We start from the raw sequence: 13,948 nt of genomic DNA, 5'->3' as shown, positions 1-13,948 counted from the left end.
GTGTGTTAAAAATTTTTCCTTTAAAAAAAAAAAAAGTTATTTTTTTAAGGGTGGTGTCGGGGGTGGAGAGTTCCTGTGCTAACCAGTTAGCACAACTGTATTACCCTGCACTATCTGGTTAGTGCATGGATACCTTGTGAGCCCTTACTGCTTGCAAAATGGATGGCGGTATGTGCTCTCATGGTAATATAAAAATGGTTGCATGCTAATGGCAACATTCAGTGCACGGCTATTAATGCAAAAAAATAGAAAAAAAAAGGTATTGTTATGGCTGCCTGACAAATGAATCTGAGACCAGGTAGGGTTATCTGACCTTGCTAAGAGAGATGGGCAGGGTTTCTCCTATTATGCTTGCACATTTTCAGGTAAGAAAATAAGACAAAGGGCTCCTTTTACTGAGATGCAGTAATGGATTTAGCATACATTAAATGCTAAGAAACCCATTTTATTCCAATGAGCTTCTTAGCATTTAGAGTGTGCTAAATCCGTTAGCACACCTTAGTAAATGGATGCCAAAGAAGCATTGTGTCAGCAGTTGGCTGCCATTTTAGAGTCCCCCCGCCTTTAATTTTATTTTTATCCTGTTTTCTGCCTTTTGGTTGTACAGTGCCTGCTCTTTTGGTTTGTTTTTTTTAATGTGTATTGGCTGCGCCTTTATGTTTCTTTTTGTCCTCATATGCTGTGATAAATTTATTCTGTGCTTGTACATAGACTCTGTTGTCCATACTATGTTACTATGTACTTTCGGAATCTTTGTGATTTGTTTGCTGAAAAAATAGTTCTGATGGCACAAATCTAATCTTTTGATGAAACATGTTAAAGCTATCTCTTTTTTTTTTTTTTAAGTGAACTTCCTTAATTTACCCCAGGTGGAGTTTTCTTATATTTCGGCAGTTTTTCTTGATTATATTAATTCAGGAAAATTAAATGGATGCCAATATTTTATTAATGATATGTTTACCCATTTAAAATAGTGTGCAATGTATATTAAAGTCATAAAAATGGATAGTAAAATTGTCTGTATTTATTAAGGTGTTGTGATTTTATTTAGAGGAGCCGCAGGACATTTATTGGCTGGCCCAATGTCTTTACCTGACAGCACAGTATCACAGGGCAGCACATGCCCTTCGGTCGCGCAAACTAGATAAAGTAAGTGAGTTTTTTTTCTCATTGTTTTTCAATACTGATATAGAATTAAAGGAAACTATACATATGGATTGTAATTTACAAAACATTATATAATTCCCTATTCTAGAAAGAAATAGAGATTTTATTTCCACAAACCTACATTAATCATAAACGCTATTATAGTATATTATTATCTTTCCTTACCTCATCTGTTATCAGTCACAAACTGACCACCGTTTACTAAGCCACGCTAGTGGCTGGCAGTTCGCTAATGCTGTGTTGGCATTACTGCACGGCTTAGTAAGCAGGGGGGTGACTGTTGTAAAGTTTGTTCCACTTTTCAATTCATTATTAGTCTAATTTCTCCTCTTGTGTATGTGTTTTAATATGGTCCGTCTGTTGCTAACGTAAGGTGCCTGTGGAAATAAAGCTTGATATTATTTCCCTAGCTGACATTGCCAGTTTTCTTCTTTAAATCCTAAATCAGCACTTATTTATAAACTTTTTAACAATTTTAGTACAGCTAAGGTGAGTACTATCAGGGCCGCCGAGAGGCCGGGCCTGGGGCAAGGCCGCCCCTGGGGCCCCGTCACCGACGCCCTCTCTCTGTCCACCACCGGGCCAGGCCCCTCCCTGAATTCAAATCATAATACCTCACCTCGACCTCGCTCCGTATGAAAGAAGCGCAGCAGCGGTAGTCTGCAGATTTGCCTCCCTTTGGGCCTTCCCTCCCTGTGTCCTGCCCCCGCGCAAGTTACATCAGACGAGGGCAGGACACTGAGAGGGAAGGCCCAAAGGGAGGCGATCTGCAGACTGCTGCTGCTGTGCATCTTTCACACGGAGTGAGGTCGAGGTGAGGCGCTATGATTTGAATTCAGGGTGCCTGGCTCGATGGTGGACGGAGGGGACTGCGGCGCCAGGCCCCGCTTGGAGGCCTGGGAATTTTGTCCCCCCTTCCCCCCCCTCTCGGCGGCCCTGAGTACTGTCATACTACAAAGCATAAAAGTAAAGATCTAATTCTTTATCCTTATTCATTTGAAAATGATAAATAGGTGGGAAAAATAATTGAAAATGTTCAAAAATACAACATCTTAGTTTTCAGAAATCATAAAAACTAATGTCATATTGACATGTCACTGCATTAAGTAGAGAGCATAAATATCCGATATAAATAGGAAGAGCATTTGAGGTGCCAGTGGGTTTGTGCTGTAGAAGTTATAGGAAACACAGAAATCTTGAAAACATTTAAAAATAGAATCTACAAAACTGAGACCTTCAGTGACATGAGATTTCTCTAGTCTGGTGCCATGAATATCAACGTGTCTGTCATGAAACAGTAATGAAGATTTTGTCAAAATACAGTCAATTGCCCGCCACAAGTGATGTGGAAGACAGCTGGAACTGTATTGGAAATGAAGGCAAGTGTGATTTAGGTGACAGCCATTATGGGCCAGTCAAAAGGGGAATATACCAGTTAAAAAAATTAAAGGTTCTTGTTAGCTGCTGCATGATATCTTTTTTTTTTTTGTGCTATGCTATCTTTAACTTCTGCCATTTTAATTGCAGATATTTGATAGTTCCGTCACCTATTACACTGTTTTTCAACTGGTATGCTGTGGCTGCTCCCCAGGTGTGCTGCAGAGTCGGGGAATTCCATAGGCATCACATGATTTGCCTTGCTATCTTCCTCCTTCCATCCCTCGGGTCTCTCTCCTCTCCACCGTGATTCTACAAACTTTGTGGTTGCCAGCAGGTATTAGAACAGGCCTTCTTCTGGTCAGCCCCAGGGTCCTTCCTTTTGAAACGACTTCCTTTTGCCATGCAGGAGGGATGCAGCAGTGGGGCAGCCTTAAGACAGCCAGAGAAAGGCCTGTTCTAATAGCTGCCGGCAACTGCAAAGTTTGTAGAATTGGAGTGGAGAGGAGAGAGGCCCAAGCGGTGGCAGGAAGAAGGTTGGAAAAGATATAAGATCCATAGGAAAGGAGAGACAGGCTGCAAATAAAGTGAAAGGATTCAACTCCTGTGATTGAGCGCTGCCCTATCCATTGTACCTTTATCAGTAGCTTCATTTTCGATATACAGTTGATCCTGCAAGATTTCTGCTTTATATTCGAAAGATTGTATGACCCCGAGCTTCCACCGAAACATGGTCCCATTGCTGGTCTCATTTCATTTGGTGCTTTTTATTATAAACGTCTATATTAATGTGTGGAAGAACATCATCCATCCCTACTTTTTGTTTCTTTTTGTGGTCTTCTGCATAGGGATTTTTTTCCTCTGGTTCTTTTTTTGTCTCTGGTGTTGCATGATTTACAGTCTTATATCTCTGCTTTCAGTTTTTGTCTGCATGTTTTTTGTAGTTCTCTATTTTGTATGAGGTGAAAGTCGTGTTCTGCATCTGCAGTTGAGGTAAAGGATTCTGCTTGCATGTGGTGTCTGCGTAGGAATCTGTAACAGTCCATCTTGTTCCAGTTTCCCAGTAGCATGAATATTGGTGTTCTAATGTATTTCAGTAGCATAATTAAATGAAATAACTACTTCTGAAGGTTACAGGTACGGTGGGGATGGAGGAGATTATTGGTAGTAATAGAATGGATCTTAGCAGGGACAGGCAGGTATGGGTTAGATTCAAGTGGTGTGCCTTGACAATATTTGTGCCTTGTAAGTGTGCCGCAAGATGAAAAAGGTTGACAATCACTGACCTATGGAGAATTCATTAGATTTAGGATTAGGTTGGTATGTCGGTTTTAGAAATTAGTTTATTCAGTGTAACAAATACAGTTGAAGAATAGTAGTGATTCATTATTTTGATTTCATGTAAGTTTTTAACTTATTTGTTTAGATTTTGCTCATACCTTTCTCTTGGTAGGTCAAGACAAGGGCTACATTCAAGTACAGTAATTATTTCCCTGTGGGCCTCATTTACTAGCATGTTTTAACCAATTAAGTAGGTTTATGTGATTTTTATCATATGCAAATGCATGCACCATTATTCTCAATGAAGCTTATTTACCAGGGGCGGCCCCCGACCATTAGGCCACCTGAAGCGGGGGCCTCAGGCGGCACTGTTTTGGGAGCAGCATCTCCCACTTCCTTCCTCCACCTCGTTCCCTGATTTCACCTTCTTTTTACATTTTTTAAAATCCAGTGGCGGCAGCGATTCCCATATGCTGCCCTGCCGCTAGCACCCGCCTTTTCCCTTTACTGCGGCCTGCCTCTCTGATGTAACTTCCTGTTTCCTCAGAGGTGGCCGCAGTAGAGAAGAGGTGCTGGTGGCTGGGCAGCGTATGAGAATCGCTGCCATTGTCTGTTTTTAGAAAATGGAGAAAGAAGGTAAACTCAGGGAAGGGGGTGGAGGAAGGAAGGTGGGAGATGCCAGAACTTGGCTCGGGTGAGAGGGGGGTATCTCAGCCCTGCCTCAAGTGGCGTCTTGCCTTGGGCTGTCCCTGTTATTTAATATATATATTATATACTTAAATTAATGCATGATCCTGTGCACCAACACACGTTAACTGGTTAATAGGCAGATTTGAACCTTGGTTCTTCTGATTCACAGCCCACTGCTCTAACTTCTAGGCTACTACTTTAAGTGATATGAAAAGCAGTTGATAAATTATGATAAAAAAATCTGTAAAACTAGAAATGGTTGCAAACATTTTCTAAAATTTACATTACTGACTACTTATCAGCTTTCTCCATGATTATTCATACCTGCTTAATAAGACATCATAATTATTATAATAATTATTGTTCTTGAACTCAGCGTTCTTTTATATTCACAATCCCAGAGCAAATGTGATGGCGCATTGGTGCCTTATTGTTTGCATATTTTCACCTTTTATAGTTGATCTTCAGAAACAAGAGTACACTTGTGGGCCCATGTGTCTGTCACATGACTGCTAAAGAAAGATTTTAGAAATGGAATACATACATTGGATGTGCAGTGAAATGGCGATCTTGCACCAGTAAATGTTTGGATTTTCTTTTTCTTTTTTTATGATTTAGTTATATGAAGCATGCCGATATCTAGCAGCTCGATGTCATGTAAGTACAGTCATACAGTTTCAAGATCTTAGATCATTTTGTGGTTTAGCATTATATGAAGACCACTGCACGTTTAATTCAGGTGTTACTGGCGACTGTGGCTTGTCATACCCAATCTTTTTCCATCTGCAGAGAGCCATCTTCTCAAAGCACAAGCTGTATTGCAGAGGTGTTAGTGGGCATCTGCAATTTTTGAATTGTTACATGTGTTTCAAAATTGTATTGCAATAAACAAGGTTTTGTCTTCTACATTGCAGTACCTAGAAGTTGGCACTAGGCCATTGGAGAGACAAAGGGGGGGGGGGGGGAGGCAAGAAAGATAGTAGGTTTTAGGTTGTCCTTGAAACCAACATTTTCTCTAAAGCATTCCCCTCTCAACCTAGATGAGTCCCAGCTTGCCTTTGTTGTCTTACAGCAGCTTGGCTATTTCCCAGCACTGTCATGTCTCTCTTCTTCCCCACCCCTCCTTCCATTTCTTACATTCTCTTAAATTTTTAACCTATCAGTAATACATTTGTACCCTTTAATTAAATGACTTTTGCTGTAACTTAGGCATCATCTTGTTTCACCCCCCCCCCCCCCATTTTTATTCTTCAATTATTTAAATTGTAAACCGCTAAGATATTTACTTTATTTGCCATATATGGTAAATAAAGTTGAACATGAATAATTAGAGAGGTGTGTCCAGAAGAGGGCAGGAGAGAGACAGCAGAGAGAGATCAAACAGGTGGCCAAAAAGGAGAGGCAGGAGTATGGGATAAGGGAGGGGAAGGGAAGTAGTATGAGAACTGAACTACTATGAGAGAAATGAGGTGTAGAAAAGAAATGCTAAATAAGATCTAAAGAGGTGAGCAGAATTTTGGAAAAATGTCTTATTTTTGAGCAATTAGCAACACTAGTTTGTACTTGGTGCTAGAAGAATTGAATGTACTTTTTTTTTTTTTTAAGTTTAAGAAATGATAGTCACACAGGGCACCATTGTTAACATACCAGTTAAACTTCATCAATTTATTATTTATACAAAATATATTTTAAATGGTGGTCTATTTTTAAGAATACGTTTTAAACAACTAGTATGATCCTTAAACCTTATGTGGTCTATTGATGTGATAGAGTGATGTAGTAAAGGGAGGAAACCAACTCTTCTTGGTTTAGCTGAAGATGAATGTCTTTGGCACAGTAATATGGTGTTTGTTGTGAGAGCCATAAAGTTGCAGGTCTAAGTCATGAAGACCCTGATAGTCACGCAGGGGACCGTTGTTAACATACCAGTTAAAATTAATCAATTTATTATTTATACAAAATATATTTTAAATGGTGGTCTATTTTTAAGAATACATTTTAAACATCTAGTATGATCCTTAAACATTATGTGGTCTATTGGTATGATAGAGTGACGTAGTAAAGGGAGGAAAAAGTCAACTTGCAGGTCTAAATCATGAAGACCGTAACTGAAAAAGCGAGTTGTCAATGTGTGAAATGACTTTACGTTGTGGTGGTAATTGTGTATAAGAGATGGTTATAAATTGCCCCAAAGTATACATGCATAAGAATATGAACAGTAGTCCTACAGTCCATCTACCCAGTATCCTGTTTCCAACAGAGGCCAGTGCAGGTTACAAGTCCCGAAAAGTATATTTACCCATATACTTGGTTATGATCTAAGTAATTTTAGTTACCTATCCATTTTTTCTACTTTTAACATTGTATATCCATCAGTGCTTAAAATCTTTGTTCTTGTTTTTTTCTTACTATTGACCTTTGATAGTATGCTGCAAAAGAACATCAACAAGCTCTTGATATCCTAGACATGGAAGAACCAATCAACATAAGATTATTTGAAAAGTATCTGAAGGATGATAATGGGATGAAGGAGTCTTCAAATGACTGGCAGATTTCACAGTCCTCTGTAAGCTGACTCTTTAAAAAAATGTTTCTACAGTATATTTAAGTAATGGTTATATGGTTGAAATTTGACTTTTGTTTATTCTGCTGTAAGATCTTATATCCAAATCCACTAAAGTTAAAAAGTGTGTGTAACAGACATTTTATTGCAAGAGGCTGTTTTGATAGCAGACTAAAATGAAACTTACTATCCCATAAACATGGATTTTAAATTTTGAGATTTGGAATAACAAATTGTTCCTGCTGTGGTACAGTCTTTACAGGAAAATATGAAAGGGCTGTTTCTAGGTTTTATACATTAGGAACCACAATCTACAGCCCCTCACTACCTCTCTACCCTTATCTCCCAGTACGCTCCTACCCGAAACCTCCGCTCACAGGACAAATCCCTCCTCTTTGTTCCCTTTTCCACCATCGCCAACTCCAGGCTCCGCCCTTTCTGCCTTGCCTCCCTATGCTTGGAACAAACTTCCTGAGCCCATACGCCAAGCCCCCTCCCTGCCCATCTTTAAATCCTTGCTCAAAGCCCATCTCTTCAATGTCACCTTCGGCACCTAACCATTTCACCTCTATCCAGGAAATCTAGACTGCCCCAATTTGACTGTCTGCACATGTTGTCCATTAGATTGTTAGCTGACTGCACATTGTTGTCCTTTAGAGTGTAAGCTCCTTTGAGCAGGGACTGTCCTTCTTTGTTAAACTGTACAGCGCTGCGTAACCCTAGTAGCGCTTTAGAAATGTTAAGTAGTAGTAGTAGAACCACAATGCAAAATTAGTTTTGGAATAGATACATAATCATGTTCTGCAAGTCCAAAGACTTAATAATACAGTCCTATCCCTATTTTTTAAAATATATTTTTATTGAAGAAAAAAAAATAGAAAAGATACATGTTATCCTTCTTGTTGTATTATTTTCTGTTCTTTTTGTTCCCTGAACAAAGTGAATGAGCACTGATGTTTTACCCTATGCCCTTGGTGTATTTGAATTGTGTTGGTTCACACAGTGCATTGTTTTACATATGCATGGTCTTTTTAAAGACCACCTTACTTTTTCTACTTAGCAACATATTTTTGACTCTAATTACCAATTGCCAGACTCTTGAGGCAGGCACGTTACATGCCGGAACACGGTGCTGTGACAAGTCTTAAGCACTGATATGAGTCTTGTGCACTGACATTATACTCGTATATCATTGATGAGTCTCAAGTACTGATATGAGTCCTATGCACTATCGCACTCATTTTTTTGATCACATTTATTTTATTGTGTATTGTTTTTTTTATATATTGAATTGTTGAGCATCGATTTTGTTATTTTAATTGTATTTTTTATACACACCATAGTAATAAACTTTCAATTTCATTGTTCCTGAGGTTTGTTTAGCCTTCCTCTGTTCCCACTTCCCTGCATACTGTTCCTTTTGTCCCCATATCCCACAACCCACCCACTTCCCCTTTCCCATGACAGATGAACTGGACTTCCAGGCTTGGTGGACTCTTATGCAGCTTCAGAAGTATACATAATGGTTTAAGAGCCATGTACTGAGTTACAAAATTAACAGTTCAATATCCAACTATGTGCCCTATGTGGTTGTATGTGTCCATAAGGGTTCCCAAATTTGTTGAAATTTCCGCCAATGAGCGGGATGATTCCAAACCACCTTGTAGCATTTCATAATCATTACAGCAAATTCAGCCATTGAGTTTGAATGGGTGCAATATCACTCAGCCATTGTATCAGAATGACTCTGCTGGCCACCAAGAACAAATAATGCAGTACATGTAGTCTTATTTGATCTGTCCCCCCAGTTGGGTTTTCAGAATAACCCTAATGAATATGCATGAAAGAGATTTGCATGCCTGTCAACTCCATTGGATGCATATTCTGAATACCAGACTGGCCTGTCAACTCCTTTGAGTATCCCTGTTTTTGCAAATTGGAGGACTATTCTAGCTTGATTTTCTTTGCAAATGTGTGATAAAACATTTATCACAGAATTATGTATTTTATGACTCCTGTCATTTGGAATCTTTTCTCAGTTACTAAGTTTGTACAGAAACTTCTTAGAAGTATGGTCTCAGCCTGACCAGATAGATACTCCTTTATTTATTTTTTTAAATGGTCTTGCGGATGATTTTCCTTGAATTGAGTTCTGTTCCCCTTCATATTGATGGACTAGTAGCACCATGAAGGTTTATCTCTTTTGTTTTGCCCAATTTTCCTGTATAAATGTAATCCTGTATCATGTTGGTTTTGAATAAAGTTGTATTCTGGATTGTCTTTAAGAAAATTTAGTAAATATTGCCTTAACATAAATTTTTTTTTTAAGTACAGATATTCTGTGCATTGTCTTAAATCTTTTTTTTTTTTGTACCAGATAAAGAGCTCTATTTGTCTTCTACGTGGGAAGATCTATGATGCTCTGGATAATAGAACCCTAGCAACACACAGCTACAAAGAGGCCTTGAAGCTTGATGTTTACTGCTTTGAAGCATTTGACCTTTTAACAGCACACCACATGCTCACAGCTCAAGAAGGTTTGGATAATAACATTTTATGCATTTCTGTAATGAATACCAGCACTGTTTTGATATATTAACATGAAAAGAAACAATTTTTTGATTTAGTCTTCCTGTAAAATTATTTAGCACATACAGCATAGCAGGTATGGTTTCCCAAAACTCTTTGCAAGAGGCAAAGACAAGTAACTTATTTTGAAATTGTTGATAATGTGTGTTTAATTATAACATCTACTTCAAAGGGTGATGAAATCACCGGCACTTGAAGGCCAGATGTGTAAGGACAAGCAGGACAACGATTCTCTCACATGGGTAATGTCATCTGATGAAGCCCCATTGCGGACACTACCCAGTGCTCTACAGTTTTAAGAAGCTTTTGTCAGCAGCTTTTGGAAACCCCTCTCTCTGTGCAGGTAGTACCAAAGATGGCAGATTTAGAAGTTTGTTTTAGAAGAAAGCAATGTTTAGGGTTGTGAATAAAACATTGCTTTCTTTGGATTCTGAATCCACCTGTTTGTTCCATCTGTGGCCTGATATGCTCTTTTTACCAAACCTTCAACTGTTGTCATGGGACCTCAGTGTCGTCCTCACCCAGCTGATGAAAGCTCTTTTTGAACTGCTTGATTCCTGTCATCTAAAGTACCCAACCTGGAAGGTCTTTGTTTTTAGTGGTGGTAACTTCAACGCAGTCAGTGAGCTTCAAGCCCTGGTAGATGATCCACCTTACACATGGTTTCATCATAAGAGTAGTACTTCACACACACCCCAGGTTCCTTCCTAAGGTAGTGTCAGAGTTCCATCATAACCAGTAAATCGTTCTGACAACATTTTTCCCAGAGCCTCATGCTCATCCTGGAAAAAGCTCACTGCACACCTTGGACTGCAGGTGAGCCTTAGCCTTCTATTTGGAGTGAACTAAAGCACATAGACAGTCAACCCAGCTATGTTTCCTTTGATTCAAACAGGATGGGGACAACCATCGGAAAATGCACATTGTCCAGTTGGCTAGCAGACTGCATCTCTTTCGCTTTTGTCCAGGCTGGGTTGACTCTGGAGGTTCATGTCACAGCTCACAGTGTTAGAGCCATGGCTGCGTTGGTAGCCCATGATGTCAGCCTCCATTGAGGAGATTTGCAGAGCTACAACGTGGTCTTCAATCCACACATTCACATCTCATTACTGCTTTGAGCAGCATACTCGACTTGACAACCGGTTTGGTCATGCAGTACTGTAGAATTCATTTGCTATGTAGAATCCTCCTAGGCCCATTTTTCTTCTGTTCCAGGCTGCACCTTCACAACAGGCTGTATATAGTTTCAGGCTAATTGGTTCTGGTTGGCCTTACCGTTGCAAGTCCCTGTTATTTTTGGTGAGCCTGGTAGCTCCATGTGTGAGCATGTGTGCTTCTTGGAAAAAGCAAAGTTACTCACCTGTAGCAGGTATTCTCTGAGAATAGCAGGACATGAATTCTCACATTCCCTCCCACCTCCCCTAGGAGTTGTATTCTTTTAGTTTGGTATTATACTGCTTGTCCCGTGCAGTCATGCTGGGTGGGAAGGCACTCATGCATGCGTAGTGGGATGCTGTCAAAAGCTTCTTAAAACTGTAGAATTCTGGGTAGTGTCCACCCTAGGGCTCTGTCCGATGACGTCACCCATGTGTGAGAATTCATGTCCTGCTGTCCTCAGAGAACACCTGCTACTGGTGAGTAACTTCACTTTTTTAGTATATCTGGCCCTAAGTAGTTAAAGTAGCAATTTTATTTTAGTGGTTTGGATTTTTTATTTTTTTTTGGATGGGCTGTTTAGGGTTTCCAGCTCATTTCGAACAAGGTCTGAGGTCTGCCACTATGTCATTTGGAATGTCTTATGGATTTTTACTGTATTTTACATGCCTGTTCAGCTCATCTAGGTCAGTTGTGATAGTGATGGTCCCTGGCAGAAACACAATGTGTCAGGGCTTCCTCCAGAATGGGTCCTAAATCTAGCCAATAGGGTATCGCCCTTCTCCAGGAGCAATGAACTTGGAACGCAAACTCTGCAGCATTCTCAGCTCTAGTCAGCCCAGGGAGTGAGAAACTTGAGTCAGGAATCAACCCCAGTATCTCCACATGGGAGTGCACAGTGCATTCTCCGAGGACAAGCAGGCTGCTTGTTCTCACGACTGGGGTTGACATCCACGGCAGCCCCCACCAACCGGAACAAAACTTTGCGGGCGGTCCCGCACGCAGGGCACGCCCACCGCGCATGCGCGGCCGTCTTCCCGCCCGTGCGTGACCGTTCCCGCTCAGTCTTTCTTTTTCCGCGCTGGAGAGAGCCGCGTTCGTCTCTCTCTCTGTCAGCCCCGGAAACCGGATTGCGCTTTTGCCGCGAATTTTCTCCTTTTTTCGTTGATTCGTCGTTTTCCTTTTGTTTCTAAAAAAAACACAAAAAAAAACCGCTAACTTTGTTTTTCCCTCGTCTCTTAGCGGGGGCGTCGCGTTGCGGCCTTGTGGCCGCGCGGTCGATTTGTTTTCGAGGTGTGATTTTTACCGCCACCATTGACGACTTCAACTTCGCCGACGCGATTTTTCCGTCGATGTCCTCAAAGGTCCCGAGTGGATTTAAAAAGTGTGGTCGGTGCGGCCGGCATATCTCGCAGACCGACACTCACGCTTGGTGCCTCCAGTGCCTCGGGCCGGAGCACGATACCAAGACGTGTACTTTGTGTCTTGGTCTCCGGAAACGGACACAGGTAGCGAGGCAAGTTCTTCGGGATCGTCTTTTTGGAACTTGCGCCGGCCCCTCGACCTCGACTTCGACGGCATCGGTATCAACGGCCGGTTCTTCGGTACCGGTATCGATGTCCACGAAATCGGCACCAACGGCATCGACCCCAGGAGCACAGGTCCCGTCGGCCCGCCAGTCCTCCGGTGAAGGCAGGGGTGAGAGGCCGCGTGGGCAGTCGGCCCCGGTCACTCCCTCTACCCAGGGCCCTCGGGACCGAACCCTGTCGGACCCGATCCCTCGAGACCGAGGGGGATCGACTTCCTCCTCGTCAGTTCCACCGAGCGCCGATGACGGGCACCGCAAAAAGGCGAAGAAGCACCGTCATCGGTCGCCCACGACGCATCCGGCTCCCGGCGCCAGGGATGAGTCGACGCCGAGGAAGCGGCAGCGTCGAGAGGAGAGGTCCCCCTCTGTAGTAGAGGTACCGCCACGTCAGGGTGCCAGCACTTCGGTGCAGTCTCCTGGACCCGAACAGCTTCCGGCACCGATGCCTCTACCGGCCCCCTCGCCTTTCCCGACAGCGGGCCTGGACGAGTGCCTCCGAGCCATCCTTCCAGAGATCCTGGAAGGGCTGATGCGCCAGACTGTGCCGGCGCCGGCGTGCTCTAGCCCGGTGCCGAGGCCTTCGACGCCGCTTGCGGCGCCGGTCTCGATCGCCACGCAGGTGGAGTCGACGTCGATGGAGGGAGCTTCATCCCCGCCGGCGCGGGAGTCCACCGCTCGACGACGCCACCGAGGCCTCGGTGCCTCGACGTCGAGCCGGGCCCGGTTGAGGACTGAGCTGCATGAGCTCATGTCTGACACCGAGGAAGAGGCCTCGTGGGGGGAGGAGGAGGACCCCAGATATTTCTCCTCAGAGGAGTCTGTGGGCCTTCCCTCCGACCCCACTCCTTCACCAGAGAGAAAGCTCTCCCCACCTGAGAGCCTCTCCTTTGCCTCCTTCGTCAGAGACGTGTCTATTTGCATTCCCTTTCCTGTGGTCTCTGTGGATGAGCCGAGGGCTGAGATGCTCGAGGTCCTCGACTATCCATCACCACCTAGAGAGTCCTCCACGGTGCCGTTGCACAGTGTCCTCAAAGAAACACTGCTTCGGAACTGGTTGAGACCATTATCTAATCCCACCATCCCCAAGAAAGCAGAGTCCCAATACAGAATCCACTCGGACCCAAAGTTAATGCGGCCCCAATTGCCTCATGACTCGGCGGTCGTGGACTCTGCTCTCAAGAGGGCACGGAGTTCGAGGGCGGGAGTCTCGCACTCTGGACTCGTTTGGGAGGAAGGCCTACCAATCTTCCATGCTCGTGACCCGCATCCAGTCTTACCAGCTCTACACGAGCATCCACATGCGGAATAATGTGAAGCAACTGGCGGACCTGGTTGACAAGCTCCCGCCTGAGCAGTCCAGGCCTTTTCAGGAGGTGGTCAGGCAGCTGAAGGCGTGCAGAAAGTTCCTGTCCAGGGGTATATATGACACCTGTGACGTGGCATCTCGTGCTTCGGCCCAAGGTATAGTGATGCGCAGGCTCTCATGGCTGCGTGCCTCTGACCTGGACAACCGCACCCAGCAGAGACTGGCCGACGTC

At 43.1% G+C, this 13,948-nt stretch overlaps 1 protein-coding gene across 2 annotated transcripts in view; it reads left to right on the top strand.

The window, feature by feature from the left end:
* CDC16 (cell division cycle 16) overlaps positions 1-13,948 on the top strand; it is a 155,362-nt gene that overhangs the window by 23,945 nt on the left and 117,469 nt on the right. The window contains exons 3-6 of one of the 2 annotated variants that reach the window (XM_030201490.1): positions 1,052-1,149; positions 5,134-5,172; positions 6,941-7,081; positions 9,456-9,615. In XM_030201490.1, coding sequence (XP_030057350.1) covers positions 1,052-1,149; positions 5,134-5,172; positions 6,941-7,081; positions 9,456-9,615 — 438 coding nt within the window. The remainder of the gene's footprint in view (positions 1-1,051; positions 1,150-5,133; positions 5,173-6,940; positions 7,082-9,455; positions 9,616-13,948) is intronic. The other variant, XM_030201491.1, reaches the window with a different exon arrangement.

Source organism: Microcaecilia unicolor, chromosome 4 (genome assembly GCF_901765095.1).
Source record: "Microcaecilia unicolor chromosome 4, aMicUni1.1, whole genome shotgun sequence".
NCBI lineage: Eukaryota > Metazoa > Chordata > Amphibia > Gymnophiona > Siphonopidae > Microcaecilia > Microcaecilia unicolor.
Note: the sequence above shows the minus strand (reverse complement) of the source record. Positions and strands in the feature narration are given on the sequence as shown.